This window comes from Tamandua tetradactyla, chromosome 7 (assembly GCF_023851605.1).
Source record: "Tamandua tetradactyla isolate mTamTet1 chromosome 7, mTamTet1.pri, whole genome shotgun sequence".
Classification (NCBI taxonomy): Eukaryota; Metazoa; Chordata; class Mammalia; order Pilosa; family Myrmecophagidae; genus Tamandua; species Tamandua tetradactyla.
This window is the reverse complement of record NC_135333.1, coordinates 60,845,437-60,870,044: the sequence shown is the minus strand read 5'-3', so window position 1 is coordinate 60,870,044 and position 24,608 is coordinate 60,845,437. Positions and strand designations below refer to the sequence as shown.

At 39.7% G+C, this 24,608-nt stretch overlaps 2 protein-coding genes across 10 annotated transcripts in view; one reads left to right on the top strand and one right to left on the bottom strand.

Moving 5' to 3' along the window:
- The window catches only part of SLC25A18 (solute carrier family 25 member 18), a 32,535-nt gene extending 25,504 nt beyond the window's left edge, over positions 1-7,031 (top strand). For all 8 annotated transcript variants that reach the window (XM_077169579.1, XM_077169576.1, XM_077169574.1 and 5 more), the window contains exons 7-10: positions 445-610; positions 1,470-1,624; positions 2,219-2,294; positions 2,745-7,031. In XM_077169579.1, the coding sequence (XP_077025694.1) occupies positions 445-610; positions 1,470-1,624; positions 2,219-2,294; positions 2,745-2,883 (536 nt within the window). In that variant the 3' untranslated portion in view covers positions 2,884-7,031. The remainder of the gene's footprint in view (positions 1-444; positions 611-1,469; positions 1,625-2,218; positions 2,295-2,744) is intronic.
- Positions 4,565-24,608, bottom strand: part of ATP6V1E1 (ATPase H+ transporting V1 subunit E1) — a 51,314-nt gene continuing 31,270 nt past the window's right edge. For both annotated transcript variants that reach the window (XM_077169580.1, XM_077169581.1), the window contains exons 5-9: positions 14,211-14,300; positions 13,573-13,641; positions 12,239-12,333; positions 6,322-6,409; positions 4,565-5,144 (exon numbers count right to left, since the gene is read on the bottom strand). In XM_077169580.1, the coding sequence (XP_077025695.1) occupies positions 5,082-5,144; positions 6,322-6,409; positions 12,239-12,333; positions 13,573-13,641; positions 14,211-14,300 (405 nt within the window). In that variant the 3' untranslated portion in view covers positions 4,565-5,081. The remainder of the gene's footprint in view (positions 5,145-6,321; positions 6,410-12,238; positions 12,334-13,572; positions 13,642-14,210; positions 14,301-24,608) is intronic.

Below are 24,608 nucleotides of genomic sequence, written 5' to 3'. Positions count from 1 at the left end.
TTCCAAAGTGATAACAGGATACAACAATTCACATAGGCTGAGATGATTTAGATATGAACGCATATCAAAAGCTCTATTTTGGTGGGAGGATAAGGAATTTGGAGGGTGCTACCACAGCTTTCTGTCAAGCAAGCAAGCATCTCACTTGTTTGTGAAGCATCCTATGCAGCTGCCACCTCAATAGAATCTTAAAACAGTTGGTCCACCCATCTCACTCAGGAAGAACTTCTGTTCTTACGCAGGATCACTCATTAGAAGACACAGATCCTAGAAAGATTTCCTTGGACCCAAATATTAGTATTCTAAAATTAGAACAATCTTCTCACGTCTAGTCTTCCCTCTGTTTGTCCCAGGGAACAGGCATCAGGAGTGAACTTTTGGGAAGGTGTTTTGCAGCTCCCTTTGGGGCTAGATTGTGATGGGGAGTCTTTCCTTTCCTTTCAGCCACCCATCCCCAAAGTTCAGCCTCAGCACCTTCCTCCTCCAGATCCTACTCCAGTGGTCCAGCGCGTGCCCCCAAGTGTACATCTGCCACTGTCATTGCCTGGGAGTTGCTGCATACACAGGGCCTGCCTGGCCTCTACAAGGGTCTGGGTGCCACCCTCCTCAGGTGAGGCTTTATTTCTGAACCAGGACCCAGCCAATCTTGGTCTCTTGGGGCCTGAGTAAACAGGGTGAAGGAACAGGAGGCCAAGAAGGATCACTGCCCCTATTTCTCTCTATATCCTTTCCATTCCAAACCCAGCACAGTAAACCATAGAGCAAGCATAGAACTTGTTTCTTGTCTTGACCAGAATTTTGCAGGGTTGCACAGAATGGGTGGGTATCTGGAGCACTGAAAACTGCAGGCTCTTCTCCAAAAACCAGGTCCACATGAGTATTGCATGTCTGTAGCCCAGAGGCACCCAAGATGCCCTATCTATAAAGAATTATAGATCATTTATTAATTAATGGATATATCCCCTCTTTTTAACCGCCCCCCCCCCCCTTTTTTTGTCTTGCTCCTTGGCTGCTGAGCCACCAAGCTCTTGGACAAAATCCTAAACGTTGGTAGAAGGGTACCAGACCTGTGGCTAGTTTTGTCCTATCACCTAGGTAACAGATAAATGAACTTCACCTTCCTATCTGTCTCCACCCCCTCAACATTTTTAGCTTATAGCTCTTCAGCACTTATTTGCTCACCTTTAGCTCTGACCTTAACTGTTTTACCTAAAAGGTTTCCAGGCTTTGAAACCACATTTGGCTCCTCCTTAAGAGGCTGCAGGTGCTGGTGGGGCAGAGTGATGAGGCAAGACAAATCCATTCTTATGCTGTCCAGACCTACATTACAGGGTACCAGAGGAGGAACAGGCAGTTGTGACTTGTCTCTGATCATCACAGCCCCATATAGCTCAGGGAAAAGCCTTGTTGTGTGACCTTAGGTAGAAGCCCTACAGCAGCATTGAGCTCAGATTCTTTCTCTCCTGCAGAGACATTCCCTTCTCCATCATCTACTTCCCATTGTTTGCCAACCTGAACAAACTTGGGTTCAGCAAGCTCACTGGGAAAGCTTCCTTTGCTCATTCCTTCGTGTCAGGATGTGCTGCAGGTTCCTTAGCTGCTGTTGCAGTAACACCTCTGGACGGTGAGTGCATGGGAGATATGAGAGGGGTTCAGGGCTGACTGGCCTTACAAATCAGGCATTTGTCTAGTCATTTATGGGATAAGCAGTACTTTCGCACTTTTAGGATTAAGATGGAACAGCCCCAATCCTGAAAATCCCCTTGGGTTTCAACCTGTGACTGCCAGTCCTAACAGAAAGTGGGGCTAAGAATGCCTTCACTGTATTTCTTTTCACTGACAAATTCCCTCACCTTCATTAGCTTTTTGACCCAAGCATAGGTGAGAGCATCAGCTATAAATGAATGCTGGCATTTTAAAATCTGAGGCTAATAGGAGTTAAACCAAGTGTGGGAGGACAATCCTTCAGCTATCTTTAGGGACTGCATCTAGTTCCTCTGGCACTCAGTACCAGAGCCTGTGGGTAGGCCTTTCTGTCCCTGGATCTTGTAGTCCCTAATTCTCTCATTTACAAATGAGGCCCAAAGAGGGGAGGATTTCTATTGCAGATATTCAGTTTCATATGTTAGTTCTAGAAGGAAACCCAACCACTTCATGTTGAGACCAGAACACAAAAGACATGATGTTCACTACTTATTTTCACTTATGCTTCATTTAGTTTTGAAAACTCGAATCCAAACCCTCAAGAAAGGCTTGGGTGAGGAAGTCTACAGTGGGATCACAGACTGTGCCAGGTGAGCCCAGCACCCCCTCAGAACATTGATGGGATAGTCACCTGCACACTGATTCCAACTTCACCAGTTCTAGAGATCAATTTTGTTCCTTTACTACACTGAACTCTGGATCTCTTTGAAGACTGTCCCTTTCACTTACCTTTCTAAAAACAAGATGTATTGGAAACTTTTTTCTTTTCCTTGCATCCCTACAGCATCTCTTGCCCCAAGACTCTAGTTAGATCAAGTCTATCTGTTTTCTAGAGCTTTTGCCCCATTGCTAAGTAAGCAAACTGCACAGGCAAAATGGGTGAGGTATGTCTCCCCCACACCTTGGATCTTGCTGTAACTGTGAAAATGATACCTACTCTTAACAAAGGAAGTAGAGCTTTGAGAAAGAAAGAAGATATGACTGAGGACTTGCTTGTGTGTTCCTGTCCATCCGCTCACCAGGCTCTTCTTTCTCCCTAGGAAACTCTGGATCCGGGAGGGACCTTCCGCATTCATGAAGGGAGCAGGTTGCCGTGCCCTTGTCATAGCACCTCTCTTTGGGATTGCACAAGGTGTCTACTTCATGGGTATTGGAGAGCAAATCTTAAAGTTTTTGTAGTAGATACAGCTGGAACCCAGATCCCTTCACTTGTTGCCATCTCTCTGGCACATTTTACCTAGACTAGAGAGGGTAAGAGCACATTCACTTTGTACTCTGTTCTCTAACTTGTAGTACTACCTCAGCTGGGAAGAAATAACTTTATTCTAAGAAGCAGGCTGGTTATATCCCTATTCTCCCTTCAAAGTAACTCATTAATTTCCTTTTGGGGTACAGCTACCTTCAGGAGCCTCTAATTGACTTTTCAACAATAACAAAAATGATACCAGCTTAGGTTGTTTTAATTTCAAGACCTTAACAGTAAAGATAGAAAGGTTTGTCCTACATTGTACATTTCTAGTTTACTCACACTTAGTACACTTGAGTTAGTTTGAGGATTTTGTTTTGCTAATCCTGAATTAAGTCATTTATGGTTAGTTCTAACACTGACTGGGGAAAAGGAGGGTCAGAAGCTCAAGGGGACTGTGACAGCCCTCAAAGTTATCACCTCATCTGAAACCAAGTAGACCCTTTTAAGTCATAGGATTGGGCTGATTCCAGTTGAGGAGCCTGGCAAAGTCAGTCAGCCAGCCTGCCTCAAATCCTCCCGGGGTACAGCTTTTGGACCCATCCTCACTATGTCCAAGAAACACTATTTGAAGTCAAGTCAATGGGTTAAATGTATCATCTTGTCAACAGTGGAAGAAACAGGCTACAATGAATGATGCTTGCCATCTTCCTTTCTGCATCCATTTCAGAACCAAACTACCTTAAAATAAACACTTGAAACAGGTAACTCTCACTTATTTTTCTAATTGTTACTTATGAGGATAGAGGATAATAGCCAATGGAATACTTTATTTTTAAATAATATTAGGGTGATTTTTTTTCTTTATTAGAGAATTTATGCATTACAGAACAATCGTGCATAATATACAGGATTCCCATATGCCACCCTATTATTAACACTGAGCACTGGTATGAAACATTTGTTGCAACTGATGATAGCAAATTTTTATAATGGTCCTATTAACTATAGTCCATGGTTTACCTTAGGGTTCATTGTGTAGTGCAGTTCAACACTGGGTTTTGAGTCTTGAGTCTATCACTAAATAATTTCATCATCTTAAGAAGTGAGTTTGCTGTGGCAGAGCTTTTCTCATGCACATCAATTCCTTTCCCTACAAGACTGCTCTAGAGAAGAGAAATAATGTCACACAAGAGGGGTCAAGTCCTATGAACAAAATACCGTTCCAGAAGTTATTTGCATTAGTTCCCATCTAATCTAAAACTCAGGTTAGGGAGGAAGAGGATGGTGCTAAAACAGTGGCTTCTTTCTCGACTAAGATGAGACACAGTCAGACAGACCCAAATTAAAATTCTTGTTCTGCTAATTTTTATCAGCTACAAGACATTGGGCAGCTCTGCAGTCATCTGAGGAAAAAATAAAAGGGCAATGGGAGAAAGAAAAGGCCTTTGTGAAAATATTTAGGCCTAGCACAAAGTAACTCCCCCAAACCCTTAGTTTCCTTTCTTCTCTGAGTCTGCTAAAGCTGATAAAAGTCTTCTCTCAATAAAGTTGTAAAACTTTTTTGAAGAAGATAATGGAAAATGGCTCTTTTCTAGATATTTCAGTAAGAACTTTACTCTTTGAACCATTAACTTGTAGTGCTTTGCAAAACAAACAAAAACCACAATTAGATCCACATAAACTTTTTGTTTTAATAAACAAAGCTCATTTTCAGGGCTTAGATTTTAAATCACATTTACAAATAAGGAAAACTTCTAGGTTCAGAAAGGTTAACATTGAAATTACTACAGCTGAAAGGAAGGGATGCCCCATATGAGTTTTAAACATAAAGATAAAATGCCAGACATATCACTCTCTAGACTAGATTATAAGAGCTAGAGAAGAGTGGAAGACTCGGGGAAGTTCATGCAACCACCAACCAATTCTTCACCTTCATGCTGCAATGGAGAGTTGTATTAATTTTAAATGAACTCAAGGTAGGGTCCTGATCATTTTAAGTGAAACTTTCTCCATTGTTAACAACTAGACAGCCAAGGGCATTTCCTACAGAAGAGTATTCCACTGATAAGTACACAACAATATTAGAACAGCAAAGAGGAGGTTAAATAGATAATCTTGTTTCTTCAAATATCAGAAACTTCCATATCATAGCAGCAGAAGAGTGGAATGAATTCCACCTCCCAAAGGCTTAGTCCAAAAACTTCCTGTTGGCATTTGCACCAAACAAGGCTCCCCGTACTTCTGGCATCATCTGTGAAGAAATACTTTTCTTTAATAAGTGCTGTCAGTTGGAGAACTTGGAACAACTGCCCATTTTAAACAGGCAGAAAACCATTTACTCCTATTTGGCTGGGATGGTAACCACAAGCTAAGGATATTAAATCTGTCCTTTCTTATCTCAAGCACTGTGATAGAATCCATGGTGAGAAACTAATATGGGGCTAAGACCAGCTGCTTAAAAAGCTCTGTAAAACAGAGGACAATGAAAAATAACATCATTAAATGTCTCAGGCCTCTTGTTATGCTGTGACACAGGAAGAAGAGATGAGCCCATTGACAGTACAACCTTATCGGAAAATTCTGGATCACCTACACTCTTTTTTGCTATAAATGTTTCTTGAGTGCCTAATATGTGCCAGGAATGACTGAACAGAAAAGTTGCAATGCAAGTTTATGCAGAATGTTCATTTTGGCAACTGAAAAACCCTTAAGAGGATTTAACTTCAAACTTCTAAGGCTATGTGGTCCACTAGCCTCATACAGTTATTGAGCATTATTTTCACTAGTGTACTGAAGAGCTGACATTTTAATTTTACTTAGTTTTAATGAATCTAAAAGCTGTGTGAGGCTAGGGGCTGCGGTAATAAGTAGCAAAGTTTGAAGGTTTTAAAGTTACCAGAAGATAATACTTAAGGTCAAAGTGCATTCCCGGTAAGACATGTATTTGCACAAACAGTTAATTGTACTTCTAAGTTAGAGAATCACTAACTTAGTAGCCACAGCAACAGGCTACCACTATTGGAAGCTGCTTGGAACTTTGGAACAATTAGAATTTTCCCTGCTTATTTCTTAGAGTTCATATGTGCAACCTAACAACATCTGAAAAGCCAGCAGTCCTACAGTAATTCCTTTAAACAAGTATTTTCTTTAGTTCTCCTCTCTTAGCAAGAGAGGACTTTGGTCAGTACCTCTGAATGTATATAAAGTATAGTGTGAGATAAACAAAGCCCAGGTTCTGACCCCAAATCCTTCCTCATCTGAATGTTATTACCTCAGTAAATGCCACTGAATGCCTAATCCCCATTCCTTTTTTTTAATGTAAAAAAAGAAAAAAATGTGGAAAGAGAGTGACATCAGTGAATGAGCATGTGTTCTGTACCACTTGAAAGCAGCAACAGACCCACTAAAAGTAGTGAGCCCACACTCACCTGCTGGGCTATGAGATCCAGCCGGCTTTCCAGGGTATTAGAAACCTTTATTTTACGATCTCCACTATAGATCTCAACACCACCAGCTCTGCAGAGAACACAGGAAATAACAGTTATAGATTTGAGAAAGAAACATACATGGTACACTTATTAGACTTCCTTGGAGGAAAGCAATTTTGGTATGTGGTTGTCTAAATACTATCAGAACTGGGCGGGCAATAGTGGCTCAGTGGTAGAGTTCTCGCCTGCTGTGCCAGAGACCTGGGTTCAATTCCTGGTGTCTGTCCATGCAAAAAAAAAAATTGTTGAGTAATAAAATAAATACTATCAGAAGTCAATAAACAAAAGCAACATGCTTAAAATTAAAGTCTTCTGTTATGCTGATAAACTGTAATTTCCCAGTGCCTAGTAAACGCCAGTTACAAGACCTCATTTAATTGTAACCAGCCATCCCCACAAAATGAAAAGGGTAGGGTTTGGTTCCATTTTGCATATCAGCAGATAGATAAAAGCTGGTAACTAAGTGGTTGGTTCAAGATTATACCAGTTCATAAACTGCTAGAAAATGATTTCACTAATGTATCTCTTATCTTGTTAACAGGGAATACTGATTAGGCAATACTTTGCGTATCAGATAAAAGGTGCCACTGGCTCCTTCTGCCAAACCCCCATAAAGTCCCACCCTCTAGCCACATCTCACTTCAGGCATTCTTTTCTTTAAAATTCTATTACTTTTACCTCAGGGAATGATATTCTTCTGCAGCATTACAAATAAGCAGACTACAACCCAAGGGCTGGAAAAAGTTTAGCAAATTTCTTTGGAACATTTTATGGATTATGGCCCTATTAATTTCTTACTATTTCCAATCTCTCCAGTTTCTGTGTTTCATGTATCTCCTCTGGTTTTGCTAAACAGATCATATCCTTCATAAGGCCATGGTTAGTACATTTTTTTCCTTTAATATTTTTACTGACCCATCTTCACACACATACATCTCAAACATGGTGTATAATCAGTGGCTCACAATATCATCAAATAGTTGTGTATTCATCACCATGATCATTTTTTTGAACATTTGCATCACTCCAGAAAAAGGAATAGAAAGAAAAACGAAAGACATGTACCATGCCCCTTATTTCTCCCTCTCATTGACCACTAGTATTTCCATCTATCTAATTTATTTTACCACTTATCCCCCCATTATTTATATTGTATCCATATTTTTTTACTCATCCTTCCATATCCTGGATAAAAGGGGCATCAGACACAATGTTTTCACAATCACACAATCACATTGTAAAAGTTATATTTTTATACAATCGTCTATAAGAATCAAGGCTACTGGGACTCAGCTCAACAGTTCCAGGCACCTCCCACCAGCCACTCCAATACACCATAAACATAAAAAGGGATATCTATATAATGCATAAGAATAACCTCCAGCATAAACTCTCAACTGTTTGGATTCTCTCAGCAATTGAAATTTTATTTTGTCTCATTTCTCTCTTCTCCCCTTTTAAGAAGGCTTTCCCAATCATGATACTGGGTCCTGACTCATCCCAGGAGTTCTGTCCCACGTTGCCAGGGAGATTTACACCCCCAAGAGTCATGTCCCATGTAGAGGGAAGGGCAGTGGGTTCACTTGCCGGGTTGGCTTAGAGAGGGAAGCCACATCTGAGCGACAAAAGAGGTTCTCTGGGAGTTCTTGTTTGCTAACTGCCAGAATGCAACACACCAGAGATGGATTGGCTTTTAATAAAAGGGGATTTATTTCATTAGTCTTTCAGAGGAAAGGCAGCTAACTTTTAACTAAGGTTCTTTCTCATGTGGGAAGGCACAGGGCAATCTCTGCTGGCCTTCTCTCCAGGCCTCTAGGTTCCAACAACTTCCCCCGGGGTGATTCCTTTCTGCATCTCCAAAGGCCTGGGCTGAGCTGTGAGTGCTGAGATGAAGTATGTTGAGCTGCTCAGGCTGTGCTACACTGAGCTCTCTCATTTACACACCAGCCAATTACGTCAAATATCAGTCGTTGCAGCAGGCATGCCTCCTAGCCGACTGCATATGTCATCAGCAACAAAAGAGGTTCACAGGCCATTGGCTCATGTCTACAGCAACAGAACTAGGTACCTTCTCCTGGCCAAGGTAACAACTGAATCTAACTACCACATGGCCACCCCTTGTCAACTTGGCAACTACACACATCGCCTTAAACAATGTCAAGGTGCAAAAAATTCTCTTCTGGCTGTGGACCTATGAATCTCAAAACAAGTTATTTGGAGCCAATATGCAAAGGAGGACATTCACAGAATACAGGTTTTCATTTCCATAGGGAGAAATTGGAAGGAACACAGGGGTCACAAGACCCAAACAGTTTTGAAAACCTACAGGGCAAAGACCATTGGATTTCAGTCTGAAAGTCATTTATCCTTCAGCTTTAGGAAGTGGCAGTCCACCCTTATCCAAGGGCCTATACAGTGGCCCACCTCTTTCCAAATCAACTTCAGGGAACAGTGAGGAGACCACCCTTTTCTCCGTTCCGTTCTCTCCAGGCATCCGGGCCACATCTGGGCTCTCTGCCATTTCTGGTGCGCACACGTTCAACCCCTCCATGTGGTGGCAGCCAGGCTCTCCCCAGTCCCCAAGGAGCCTGCTGTACCTTCTCAAAGGCCTGAGGCAGCACAATTCTTCCACTGTAAGGAGATGGGAGACTCATCCTCTGCCCTCAGGGCAAACTCATCCTCTCCATGTATATGGGTGGGTCCACTCTCCTGGCTGAGGTTTCCTGGCTTCAGACCCAAATGGGGGTGACTCTTAGGCCTAATTTTAAGTTAGGCTTAGCCTATCCTTTGAAGGGATAAGTTTCATAGGGGCAAACCCCAAGATCGACGGCTCAGCCTATATGATTTGGTTGTCCCACTGCTTGCGAGAATATCAGAAATTCTCCAAATGGGGAAGGTGTATATTTCCTCCTTTCTCTCCAGTACCCCAAGGGGACTTTGCAAATACTTCTTTATTCATTGCTCAAATTACTCTGGGATATATCAGGCATTAACCTGGACAAGCCAACAAAATCTCATACCCTACTCAAAATTCCATGTATTTACGGTAGTTCTACTAAACTGAACATACAAGTTAAAGTAGGTAATGCACTACCCAAAATACAAATTTTGTACCAAATAAACATCTCTCCTTTTGATCGAACAAAAAAGTTGAAGTTTTAGGGCGGGCCGCGGTGGCTCAGCGGGCAAAGTGCTTGCCTGCTATGCCGGAGGACCTCGGTTCGATTCCCGGCCCCAGCCCATGTAACAAAAACGGAGAAACAGAATACAATAAAACAAGAAAATGTTTAAAAATGTTTCCCTTTCTTCCTTCCTTCCTTCCTTCTATCCTTCCTTCCTTCTCTCTGTCTTTCCTATTAAAAAAAAAAAAAAAAAAAAAAAAAAAAAAAAGTTGAAGTTTTAAAATATGGATGATATCATCCTTTACCCTGTATTCTGACTTACGTTAGTTGTTTCCAGATCATTCATGTATCTATTTGAAGTGTAATCCCTTTTTCAACTCTATAAATAGTTCCTGTGTGGGGTACTGTTGACTTTTATAGTTTCAGAGCTCTTAACTCTTGAATCTCAGGTGTCAAATAAATACCTGAAGTTTCTGGGAAAGATGAAGTTATATACAAACAGTTCAGTATCAAGAATTTAGTTACATCTCCTGAATATATGTGACTGCTATAAGTTTACAAATCTAGGATCCTTTACAATAGGTCCCAACCTGATAACCCATGCTCTTGACTTCAGTTCACTGAGTTTTTATATTATAGTTAGTCCATATGATTGAGTCATGATGCTACTCTTTTTGTTCATGACACTTCATTCAATATATAGTCCTTAAACTTCATTCACCTACTTGCATGCATCATAACTTCATTCCTTCTTGCAGCTGCTCAGTAGTCCATGGTATGTATACATCACAGTTCTCCCATCCATTTCTCAGTTGTTCACTTAGGCCACCTCTATCCAATGTGAATCTCTGAACACTGCCGCCATAAACACCAGTGTGCAAATCTCATTCCTGTCTCCACGCTCAGTTCCTCCAGGTATATACTGAACAACGGGGTTCCAGGATCATATGGCTACCCCACCCCTAGCCTCTCACACTGTCCTCCAAGGGGCTGCACCTCTCAGTTTCCCTACCAACAGTGAATAGGTACATCTCTTTCTCCACCTTTTCTCTAGCAGTTATTTCTCTCTGTTCATTTTTAAACAGTTTTATTCACACATCATACAATCCAACATGCCTTTGTCACATGATCTATGAGATACTTCCTTTTCTTTCACAAAAAATCCATACCCCTCCCCCATGACCCCCCTACCTGTTGACATTTAGTTTTGGCATAATGCCTTTATTATATTCAGTGGAAGCATATTACGATGATACTATTGACTACAGACCCTAGCTTGCACTGATTATACTTTTTCCTACATACTATCCATTTTCAATACCCCGCAATGCTGACATTCATTTTGTTCTCCCTCTTGCAAAAAATGTTTTTTTATTTGTACATTTAATTAGCACCACTGTTCACTCTAGGCATTCCCAAATTATACTGTCTCAGCATTTATCCTCTATCTGTATTTATATTGCAACCACGTGGTATTGTGCTATCCGTTTCTGAATTCTTACAATCAGTCCTATTGCACAATCTGTATTCCTTGAGTATTAATTGCCCAATCTCTACCCTCTTTCTAACTCCTGATAACCTCTGTTCTTAACTTCAACTCTCAAAGTTCACTCATTAATGTTAGTTCATATTAGTGAGACCTTACAGTATTTGTCAACCTACCTAAGGGTCCATTGATTTTATTGATTTTCTCAAACAACCAACTTCTGAATTTGTTGATTTTCTTAATACTTTTCATGTTCTTAATTTCATTTATTTCTGCCCTAATCTTTGTTATTTCTTTCCTTTTGTTTGCTTTGGGGTTAGTTTGCTGGTCTTTCTCTAATTTTTCCAAGAGAACATTTAATTCCTCGATTTTTCCTTTTTCTTCTTTTTTAATATTGGCATTTAAGGCAATACATTTCCCTCTTAGCACTGCCTTTGCTGCATCCCATAAATTTTGATATGTTGTGTTTTCATTTTCTTTTGCCTTGAGATATTCATTGATTTATCTTGTAATTTCTTCCTTGATCCACTGGTTGTTTAATAGTGTGTTTTTTAGTCTCCACATATTTGTGAATTTTCTGGCCCTCAGCCTGTTATTGATTTCCAGCTTCATTCCATTATGATCCAAAGTGTTTTGTATGAGTGCAATCTTTTTAAATTTATTGAGACTTGCTTTTGTGACCCAGCATATGGTCTATCCTTAAGAATGATCCATGAGCACTTGAGAAAAAGGTGTATCCTGCTGTTGTGGGGTATAATGTTCTAAAATGCTGTTAATTCTAGTTCATTTATCATATTATTCAAATCCTCTGTTTCTTTTTTGATCCTCTGTCTAGATGTTCTATCTATTGATGAGAATGGGAATTGAATGGTCCAACTATTATGGTAGAGGTGTCTATTTTTCTCTTCGGTGTATTAGCCTTATATACTTTGAAGCACTCTGGCTCCATGCACTGGTACTTGCAATTCTGTCTCCAGTCAACCTAATTATTGGTTCAGAATGACTACTCTTCTTGTTTTTGATAACAACTTAGAAGTAGTGTCCCAATGCAGAGACCTGGAGTTAGCTTCAATCCTGGATACAGAAATAGAGCTGCCTCTGAAGGATGAACTGAGTGACCATAAGCTAGACTTTTACAACTGAAGAATACTGAAGGCAGCAACCACACTCTTATCTTTGGAGGAAATCTTAAAAATGGCCTATCTCCCAGTTGGAGGTGCAAGGTGTAAAAAGCAAGACTGTTCCTTACATATCCTCCGGCAAGTAGGCCTCCTGATCAATTTGGACATCAACATCTTTTTTGGTGGCAATTTTGTACATAGGAATTGCTTTCTGCACTGCAGCCTAGAAAAATAGAGAACAAGAAGTTTTTGTAGAAACTATGGCACAAATTCCAAAAAATCATCAGCCTAAGTATATAAGCAAGCATACCCCTATTTCATGTACTAGACTAGATATGGCAATAGGTTTTTACTGCCACACTGCAATTGGAATGACAAAACATAATTAGTGGAAGACTCTGTCTTTGAACAATTTTATGTACATGCAAATATTTTCTGGAAGGAGTTGAAGAAACTTTAATGTTTTTCTCTGCCAGTATTACTATTTGAACAAATGGAAGCATCTATTTAACTCTTCCCTGTTCCTCAAATCTACTGTAGCACCATTTTAGAGAGCTACTTGGTGACATAGTAGACCTTTCAAGGCAACACTTGCTTGGCAGCCAGCAAAATCCCTAGCTGTTGCCTAGAAAAGGCCATATGGCAACTCACAAAAGTCTGCATAGAATCACATCACCTTGGCAAATACGCCATTATAATGCCTAGCCGTGCTTTACAGGCTCATAAATGTCAGCACAAATACGAATCAAGGTCATGGAAGTGATTTACAGACCAGAATTGTAATTTATTCATTATATTAGAGACTGTATAACTAAATACCTATGTTCTTCTGACCAATGGAACTAAACTCTCACATTCCTGCTCTAAAGCAAGTTACATGTAAGAGTTTTAATCTGAAGCACAACTTGATGACATACTATATGATTTGAAATGTAGTAGCCTTAGTCTTCTTCAGTTTGAAGCATCCATTTATTACTACAACTTGGATGTACCTACCATAGAGCCAGATAGGTCCTGCCCTCAGACCAGGTAACCTCTTCCCTTAGCACATGGAGGAACACTGCAATGTTTGATATGCTACCAATTACATCAAACAAGAATATGTTTACATAGTTGGAGCCAAACTTTGCTGGCCTGAGAGTCGTCTGCCTCTTTATGATGGAGAAGCCTTTGCTTTATACCTATTGATGCTACTTTTATTGTTTGATTTTCAGAAGATTGATTAAGGAATTCCAAAATTCCTAGGAAGGGAAGGTACTAGCTCAGATGGCAACTTAGGCCTCTTTAAGGAAAGCAATTAGAGGCTTAAGGAAGGTTGAGTTTGCATACACAGTGTGCTATAATTCCTCTAGTTTCTGTGGTTAAGATGTCATCTGGTAGAGTATGCAAGTTATGCCTAGTGCTTTGATCTTACAGAGAGAGAGAGAGGGAGAGAGAAATAGACCTCTTTGAAACTCTTTACCTTAACCAGTGGGAAATCCTGTTTCCTGCAACGAATAATCATTCGGGGCTCCAGCAACTGGTACAAGCCCTATTAAAATACAATCTGACACAATTAGCAGGAAATGCAAACTTTAATAAGATAAAAACAACTGCAAAATAAGATGCTTTTATGGTTTTTTTCATCTAGTTTGGAAAAAATGTCCCCTGGCAAGTTCCGGAAAGGATAGCATAGACATTATGAACACACAAATCACATATATGCATCCAATGCTCTGTTGGTAGAGACAAAATTCATCTGGGAGCCTGAGGACAAATGCTATTGTAATCAATACAAGTAAAATATAGATTCACAGCAAAACAGTAAACGATTAAAATGTATAAAGCCATATTTCCAGTATCTAAAGGATATATTTATGGTGAACTCAAATTAGAGAAGTTTAAAGTTGGAGGTTGCAAGCAAATTTGACACTTTAATTTTAAAGAATTAAAACAGACTGGAAGTCTTATCAGATAAGACATTACCACCCACCTCTGTAGCACACTTCTCTCTATTATACATAAAGAAGAAAAGGAAAAAAGTTAAGATTTAAAAAAAATAAACAATCAGTCTATAATACAGCTTGTAAATTTTCTAAGAACTATGGCCTATGAGGGTACCTGGAGGACCAGTCCATCCAGCAGCACTTGGTACCTGGTTGTATCTTTTCCCACCTTGCCGAGTCTCTGCTTTGCTTCATTTAGTAGATCCTACAAAGAGTGGGGGTGGGGGGAGAGTTATCCACACATCGGAATAGTCAACTCAGAACCCATTGTGAGGCTGGTCCTGGCCCAACTCCCAGGAGTGTAAATCTCCCTTGTAGCATGGGACAGAACTCCTGGAATGAGCCTGACTCAGCATCATGGGATTGAGAAAGACTTCTTAACAAAAAGGGAGAAGAGAGAAATGAGATAAAATGAAATTTCAATGGCTGAGAGATTTTGAACAAACTCAAGAGATTATCCTGTAGGTTATTCTTACGCATTATATAGACATCCCTTTATACTTTTTTTTTTATTAATTAAAAAAAGAATTAACAAAACAATTAGAAATCATTCCATTCTACATGTACAATCAGTAATTCTTAATAACATCACATAGTTGCATATTCATCATTTCTTAGTACATTTGCATCAATTTAGAAAAAGAAATAAAAAGACAACAGAATAAGAATTAAAACAATAATAGAAAGAGAAAAACAAAACAAAACAAAACAAAAACCTATACCTCAAATGCAGCTTCATTCAGTGTTTTAACGTAATTGCATTACAATTGGGTAGTATTGTGCTGTCCATTTCTGAGTTTTTATATCCAGTCCCGTTGTACAGTCTGTATCCCTTCAGCTCCAATTACCCCTTCTCTCTCTCTTTTTTTTTTTAATTAACGGAAAAAAAGAAATTAACCCAACATTTAGAAATCATACCATTCTACATATGCAATCAGTAATTCTTAACATCCTCACATAGATGCATGATCATCATTTCTTAGTACATTTGCATCGGTTTAGAAGAACTAGCAACATAACCGAAAAAGATATAGAATATTAATATAGAGAAAAAAATAAAAGTAATAATAGTAAAATCAAAACAAAACAAAAACCTATAGCTCAGATGCAGCTTCATTCAGTGTTTTAACATGATTACTTTACAATTAGGTATTATTGTGCTGTCCATTTTTGAGTTTTTGTATCTAGTCCTGTTACACCGTCTGTATCCCTTCAACTCCAATTGCCCATTATCTTACCCTGTTTCTACCTCCTGCTGGACTCTGTTACCAATGACATATTCCAAATTTATTCTCGAATATCTGTTCACATCAGTGGGACCATACAGTATATGTCCTTTAGTTTTTGGCTAGACTCACTCAGCATAATGTTCTCTAGGTCCATCCATGTTATTACATGCTTCATAAGTTTATCCTGTCTTAAAGCTGCATAGTATTCCATCGTATGTATATACCACAGTTTGTTTAGCCACTCGTCTGTTGATGGACATTTTGGCTGTTTCCATCTCTTTGCAATTGTAAATAACGCTGCTATAAACATTGGTGTGCAAATGTCCGTTTGTGTCTTTGCCCTTAAGTCCTTTGAGTAGATACCTAGCAATGGTATTGCTGGGTCGTATGGCAATTCTATATTCAGCTTTTTGAGGAACCGCCAAACTGCCTTCCACAGTGGTTGCACCATTTGACATTCCCACCAACAGTGGATAAGTGTGCCTCTTTCTCCGCATCCTCTCCAGCACTTTGTCATTTTCTGTTTTGTTGATAATGGCCATTCTGGTGGGTGTGAGATGATATCTCATTGTGGTTTTGATTTGCATTTCTCTAATGGCCAGGGACATTGAGCATCTCTTCATGTGCCTTTTGGCCATTTGTATTTCCTCTTCTGATAGGTGTCTGTTCAAGTCTTTTTCCCATTTTGTAATTGGGTTAGCTGTCTTTTTGTTGTTGAGATGAACAATCTCTTTATAAATTCTGGATACTAGACCTTTATCTGATATATCATTTCCAAATATTGTCTCCTATTGTGTAGGCTGTCTTTCTACTTTCTTGATGAAGTTCTTTGATGCACAAAAGTGTTTACTTTTGAGGAGCTCCCATTTGTTTATTTCCTTCTTCAGTGCTCTTGCTTTAGGTTTAAGGTCCATAAAACCGCCTCCAGTTGTAAGATCCATAAGATATCTCCCAACATTTTCCTCTAACTGTTTTATGGTCTTAGACCTAATGTTTAGATCTTTGATCCATTTTGAGTTAACTTTTGTATAGGGTGTGAGAGATGGGTCTTCTTTCATTCTTTTGCATAGACATCCCTTTATACTTTATGGTGTATTGGAATGGCTGGTGGGAAGTACCTGAAACTGTTGAGCTGTGTTCCAGTAGCCTTGATTCTTGAAGACAACTGTATAAAGATATAACTTTTACAATGTGACTGTGGGATTGTGAAAACCTTCTGTCTGATGCCCCTCTTATCTGGGGTATGGAGGGATGAGTAAAAAAATATGTGTAAGACTTCTGGGAGGATGGCTGAATACAGTAGCTGAAATTAACCTGCTCCACAGAAAAGTTACAAAAGGAACAGGAGAGTGACTGAGGCAGTGATTCAGGAGTGCAGCTAATGCGGGGGAGCCTTCTGCACCACAAAGAGTGGCCCTGGTTGCAGAGGCCAAGGAACTGAGAGGCAGAAAGCTGGAGCCTGGCACAGAGTCCGTGTGAGTGCATGGACAGGAGCCAGGGACTAGGAAGTAAGCCAGTCCGTGTTCTCTGGGTGTGCTACCCTCACCAGTGCAGAACCAATGACTGGCAACTCACCCCACACCCCACGCACCCGAACCCCATCACCTGCTCCCATTCCCCACATTCCACGCACCCCCACTCCACCAACCTCTAGTGCATGTACCTGCCCCCCCCACAACCCCAACCCATCTCCCTTGCAACCCTACCGAGCACTACCTCCCTGCCCCTGTTCCCTGCAGGCTGTTGCCAGAGCATAAAGGCTGTGGCACTAACCTCCATACCCAGGCTACCACTGCCCCCCTGCCAGTAATGTCATGCAGCCTCACCCCAGCCCCTCTGAGCTCTGCACATCAGTTTCGGCACTCCTAGGCCCCTGCATATGCATGGGCCCTGAATCATGTCATTCAGCTCTGGGGATTGCACTTTACAGCAATCCTAGAACCACCCATGTACATGGCCCACAGCCATACTTCCCAGCTCTGAGAAAGTCCTGACCTGCACGCTGGGTCACATCTGCCCCCAATCCACAAAGGCATAACACCAACCTGATGTCACAGCTCTATACATGGGCACAAAGGGCCCTATGCCTTAGACCAGTGCACACTAGGGTTATGCCTCCAAGACTGGTGCACACGCAGAGCTACATCCTCCCTGGTTGCTGGGCACCCAAGTTCACAAGCGTTAGCATTAACATCCCCAATCTGTACTTATACCTGCCCTGAAACAAATCACTGCACTGAGTTTCCCACCCTGTACCCTGCTCCCTGCTGTACAACCATCCCGCAAACACAAGGCCTTAGACTACTGACAGAAATCAACTCCCAAGTAAATCAATCAAGATATTTACATGCCATGAGGACAGCAAAAGATCATTAAGCACATCACAGTGCAGACAGATACAGCCCTGCCTAATAACCAAATTAAAACACCAGAGGAGACACAGAACTTGGAACAACTAATCAAAGATGTTCATACAACCCTACTTAATAAAATAAGGGGACAGCAAATGACATAAAGGAGATCAAGAAGTCAGTAGAACATCATAAAGAGGAATTTGAAAGAACAAATAGAAAAATAGCAGATATCACAGAGATTAAAGACTCTGTTGACCAAATAAAAAACATACTAGAGTCACACAACACCGTATTTGAAGAGACAAAAGAAAGAATAAGTAATATAGAGGACAGGATAATTGACTTTGAAAACTCAAAACAGCAAATGGCAAAAAAGATGGGAAAAACTAAATTGGATCTCAGGGAAATGATAGACAAAACAAAGCGCACAAAAATAAGAATCATTGGTGTCCCTGAAGGAGAACAGAGGAGTAAAGGGCTAGGAAGGGTATAGTTGAGAATATAATGGGGGACAACTTCCCAACCCTCATAAAGGACATAAATATACAAGTCAAAGAAGCCCAAAGAACTCCAAACAGAATAAATCCAAAAAGTAGCAAGAAAAAAACAATCTACTACATGCAAGGGAAACCAAATAAGACTGAGTTCTGACTACTCAATTAGCACCCTGGAGGTGAGAAGGCAGTGGTATGATATATTTAAGATCTTGAAAGAGAAAGACTTCCAGCCAAGAATTCTGTACCCAGCCAAACTGTCTGTCAAAACTGAGGGAGAGATTAAAGTTTTCACAGACAAGAAGTCCTGAAAGAATTTGTCAACAAGAGACTGGCCCTACAAAAAAATACTAAAAAGAGTTCTGCTGGCTGAAAAAAAAAAAATAAAAAGACAGGAGAGGGAGGTCTGCAGGACAGCACAGAACTGAAGAGGACCATTAAGGGTAATTTAAAAAATACAAAGAGAAAGAAGGAAAAGAATATATAGATCTGACAAATAAAATAAAAAAGATAAGATGGTTGTTCAAGAAACTGAAATGTTTCAGTTATTTCCCTGAGATAACTGGAAATGTTAATGGACTAAATTTACTATTTAAAAGATATAGAATGGCAGAATGAATTAAGAAACATAATCCAGCTATATGCTGCTTACAAGAGACTCATCTTAGACACAAGGATACAAATAGATTGAAAGTGAAAGGATGGAAAACGATTTTCCATGCAAGCTGTAACCAAAAGAAAGCAGGAGTAGCTATATTAATATCAGACAAAATAGACTTAAAATGTAAAAACATCATAAAAGACAAAGAAGGACACTATATACTAATTAAAGGGTTAATTCACTGAGAAGGAGCTGCAAAGCACATGAGACAGACATTGGCAAAACTGAAGGGAGCAATAGATGTTTCAATGATAATAATAGGAGACTTCAATACACCATTCTCTTCTCTATATAGAACAACCAGACAGAAGATCAACAAGGAAATAAAGAAGTTAAGTAACTTGATAAATCAGAACAGACATATATAGGTCATTGCACCCCAAAGCAAAGGATATACATTCTTCTCTAGAATTCATGAAATATTCTCCAGGATAGCTCATATATGCTGGGGCACAAAACCGGTCTTTATAAATTTAAAAACATTGAAATTATTATACTCTGATCACAATGGGATGAAGCTTGATCTCAATAACCACTAAAGAATGAGAACGTTCACAAATATATGGAGATTAAATAATATACTCTTAAACAACCAGTGGATCAAAGAAGAAATTGCTAGAGAAATCAGGAGCTATCTGGAAATGAAGAGAAATGAGAATACAACTTATCAGAACTGGGATGTGACAAAGACCGTGCTAAGAGAGAAATTTATTGACCTAAATGCCTATATTAAAAAACAAAAAAGAGCAAAAATCGAGGACTTAACAGCACACCTGGAGAATCTTGAGAAAGAACATCACAGCAAATAGATGAAGAGAAATAACAAAGATTAAAGCAGAAATAAATGAATGGGAGAACAAAAGAACAATAGATAGAAATAATAAAACCAAAAGTTCGTTCTTTGAGAAAATCAATAAAATTGATGGGCCACTAGCAAGACTGATGAAGAAAAAATGGAGAGGATGTAAATAAAATCAGAAATGAGAAGGGGTGTGATACCACAGGCCCTGAAGAAATCAAAGAAATCATAAGGGGACACTATGAACAACTATATGCTAATCAACTAGATAACTTAGATGAAATGGACAAATTCCTGGAGACACACAAACAAGCTACACTGACTCAAGAAGAAATAGACCTCAACAAACCAGTCGCAAGTAAAGAGATACAATCAATCATCGAAAATTTTCCTAAAAGAAAATCCCAGGGCCAGATGGTTTCACAGGGGAATTTTATCAGACACCCTAAAAAGGACTAACAGCAAATCCTACTCAAACTTTTCCAAAAAATTGAGGAAAAAGGAACTCTACCTAAATCTTTTAATGAAACTAGTATCATTTTAATAGCAAAACTAGGTAAAGATGCAATAAGAGAGGAAAACTACAGGCCAATCTCCGAATGAACATAGATGCAAAAAGTCTCAATGAAATATTTGCAGATTGAATCCAACAACACATTAAAAGAATTATACACCATGACCAAGTGGGGTTTATACCAGGGATGTAAGGATGGTTCAACATGAGAACATGATTAATATAATACAGCACATTAACAAATCAAAGGGAAAAATCACACGATCATCTTATCTGATGCTGAAAAAGGCATTTGACAAAATTCAGCATCCTTTTCTGATAAAAACACTCCAAAAGGTAGGAATCAAAGCTAACTACCTCAATATGATAAAGGGAATATATGAAAAACTGATAGCCATCATCATACTCAATGGAGAGAGACTAGAAGCTTCCCCTCTAAGAGCAGGAACAAGACAAGATGCCCACACTCACCACTATTATTCAACATTGTGCTAGAAGTTCTACCTAGAGCAATCAGGTACGACAAAGAAATAAAAGGCATCCTAATTGGAAAGGAAGAAGTAAAACTCATTATTTGCAGATGATATGATACTATACTTGGAAGAACCTGAGAAATCTACAGTAAATTACTTGAGCTAATAAATTCAGCAAGGTGGCAGGATATAAAATTAATGTGCAAAAATCAGTAACACTGCTATATATAAGCAATGACGTAGCTGAGAAATCAGTTACGGAAAAAATTTCATTCAATATAGCAACTAAAGGAATCAAGTACCAAAATTTATAATTTGACTAGTACATTTCCTAATATAACTTATGTGGACAGTTTAACTGAATACCATTAGTACCTGGAACCTTGAGTAGGGTATGAGATTTTATAGGTTTGTCCAGAGTGATGCCCCAATAAATCCCAGAGTGATTTGAACAGTAAAAAAATATTTGCAGGATAGAAGAGGAGCCAAGATGGCGGCTTTGTGAGGTGTGGGATTTAGTTCATCTTCCTGAGCAGCTAGTAAATAGCCAAGAACAGTACAGAACAACTACTGGGGCCACATCAGTGACTGGACACACAGCATACCATAGTCTGGACAAGGTGGACTGGCTGTGAGCCCACCCAGAACTGTGAGTTTCCCATGCTGCAGCAGCCGGCATCCCTGCCCCACAGACTGCTTCCCACAGGGAAAAGGCAAGAGACTTTACAAGCAGCAGGGGATGAGAACAATCAAGGTCCAATTGTGGAATTAATTAACAAATTCTGACTACTAAAAATAATCCCTCAGCTCAGCTGAACCTCCAATAAAAGTTGAGGTTGTTGGTTTTTGCCCCAGTGTAGAGGGGGCAGAGGGACAGAAAAAGAAAAAAAAAGGAAAAAAAAAACAAACAAGTTATTTTGGATTGGACAGCACAAAATATTTGAAATGGTATGCACCCTGAAAGAAAGGAGGGGGCACATAGGACCTGGAGAAACACAAAGCAAAGTACCAACTTAAGCTCTTGACTGGCAAATCTGAGGAACGGCTGTGTCCTGCTCTGAAAGGGATTTTTTTTTTCTTTTCTGTGCCTGTGTTTCTAGGCTTGGATACTCTTTGGATACAGCTGCAGGGCTTCTCAGGCTCCAATTGCCCCAGGCATACACAGAATTAAGCTTGTTTGAGTGTTTGTCTGGAGCCTGTGCCTTCCCCAGGAGACGGGTGGGGCCCAGCTCAGGTGGATTCCCTCCCTCAAGAATTCAGACTCCAGGGTCTGGAAAACCTAGGCATTTAAAGCCAGCCTACAACCTCTCCCCTGTCTCAAACACACCCCCAGCCAGGAGACTCTATTGAATTTAAAGGTACCATCACCTTATGCTGGTGGGAACTGCAGACAGACAAATGCCACATACCAGGAAGGACAGGAAAAACACAAGAGTCCAGAGGCTTCACAGGAAAGTCTTTCAACCTGTTCGGTCTCACCTTCAGGGAAAACTGACGCAGGTGACTCTTTCCCCCTGATAGGAGGCCAGTTTGGTATGGGAAAATCCAGCTGATAATACCTATGTAGACCCTCCTAAGGTAAAAACAAAAGGCATGATACAGGCAGGGCAAGAAACTAGAAAACAAGAACTGAAAAATTCTTATCTGTTAATCAAAATGTAAGCTAAACGTCTAGAATAAGCTGAACTGAATGTCAAAGAACAGATAGACAAATTCATCCAACAAGAAAATCCTAGGTAAAAAAGTGAAAACAATATCCAGAATAAACTAATTAAGGAAATTAAATGCCTAGATGCCAGCCAAAAATAAGGAATCATACTCAGAAAACTGAAGAAATGGCCCAGTCAAAGGAACAAACCAATGATTCAAATGAGATACACGAGTTGAAACAATTAATTCTCAATGTTAGAACAAACATGGAAAAACCTCATCAAAATTCAAATCAATGAATTCAGGGAGGATATAAAGAAGGCAAGGAATGAACAAAAAAGAAGAAATCGAAAGTCTGAAAAGACTAATCACAGAACTTATGGGAATGAAAGGCACAGTAGAAGGGATGAAAAAACAATGGAAACCTACAATGTTAGATTTCAAGAGGCAGAAGGTAGGATTAGTGAACTGGAGAATGGGACATCTGAAATCTGACAAGCAAAAGAAAATATAGGGAAAAGAACGGAAAAATATGAGCAGGGATTTAGGGAACTGAATGCCAACCTGAAGTGCACGAATATATGTGGGGTGGGTGTCCCAGAAGGAGAAGAGAAGGGAAAAGGAGGAGAAAAACTAATGGAGGAAATTATCACTGAAAATTTCCCAACTCTTATGAAAGACTTAAAACTACAGATCCAAGAAGTGCAGCATATCACAAACAGAATAGATCGAAGTAGACATATTCCAAGAAACTTACTAATCAGAATATCCAATGTCAAAGAGAAAGAGAGAATCTTGAAAGCAGTAAGAGAAAAACAATCCATCACATACAAGGGAAGCCCAAAAAGACTATGCATAGATTTCTCAGCAGAAACCATGGAGGAGAGAAGACAGTGGGAGGATATACTTAAGATACTAAAAGAGAAAAATGGCCAGCCAACAATTCTATATTCAGCAAAATTGTCCTTCAAAAATAAGGGGGAAAGAGTGATTCGATCAGTGAGTGGAAAAGTATTTGCAAAGCCCCCTTCAGGGAATGGTGAGAATGGGGAGAAATGCAACTTCCCCAAGTTGAATTCTTTTTTTTTTTTGCATGGGCAGGCACCAGGAATCGAACCTGGGTCCTCTGGCATGGCAGGCAAGCATTCTTGCCTGCTGAGCCACTGTGGCCCGCCCCCAAGCTGAATTCTTGATATTCTCACATGCAGTGTGGACAACAAAAGCTGTAGGCTGAGCCCCCAGTCTTGGGGTTTGTTCATATGAAACTTAACCCCACAAAGGATAGGTCAAGTCTACTTAAAATTTAGGCCTAAGAGTCACCCCCAAGAGAGCCTCTTTTGTTGCTCAGATGTGGCCTCTCTCTCCAGCCAACACAACAAGCAATCTCACCACCCTCCCCCTGTCTACATGGGACATAACTCCCAGGGGTGTGGACCTTCCTGGCAACGTGGGACAGAAATCCTAGAATGAGCTGAGACTCAGCATCAAGGAATTGAGAAAACCTTCTCGACTAAAAGGAGGAAGAGTGAAATGAGACAAAATAAAGTGTCAATGGCTGAGAGATTCCAAACAGAGTCGAGAGGTTATCCTAGAGGTTATTCTTATGCATTAAGTAAATATCATCTTGTTATTCAAGATGTAATGGAGAGGCTGGAGGGAAGCACCTGAAAATGTAGAGCTGTGTTCCAGTAGCCATGTTTCTCAAGGATGATTGAATAATGATACAGCTGTCACAATGTGACTGTGTGATTGTGACAACCTTGTCTCCGATGCTCCTTTTATCTACCTTGTCAAGAAACGAGTAGAACATATGGAATAAAAATAAAGAATAGGGGGAACAAATGTTAAAATAAATTTAGTTTGAAATGCTAGTGATAAATGAAAGTGAGGGGTAAGGGATATGGTATGTATAATCTTTTTTTTTTCTGTTCTTGTTTTATTTCTTTTCTGTTGTCTTTTTATTTCTTTTTCTGAATTGATGCAAATGTTCTAAGAAATGATGAATATGCAACTATGTGATGATATTGAGAATTACTGAATATATATGTAGAACAGAATTATATGTTAATGTTTAATGTTTTTGTTTGTTCTTAATTTTTTAATTAATAAAAAAAATTTTTTTAAATGAGGGGGAAATTAAAACATTTCAGACCAAAAGATCACTGAGAGAATGTGTGCCCAAGAGACCAGCTCTGCAAGAAATACTAATGAGAGCACTAGAGACAGATACATAAAAGACAGGGGAGAGAGGTGTGGAGAAGAGTGTAGAAATGAAGACGATTAGTAAAGGTAAAAAGAAGGAAAACTAGATATGACGTATAAAATCCAAAAGGCAAAAT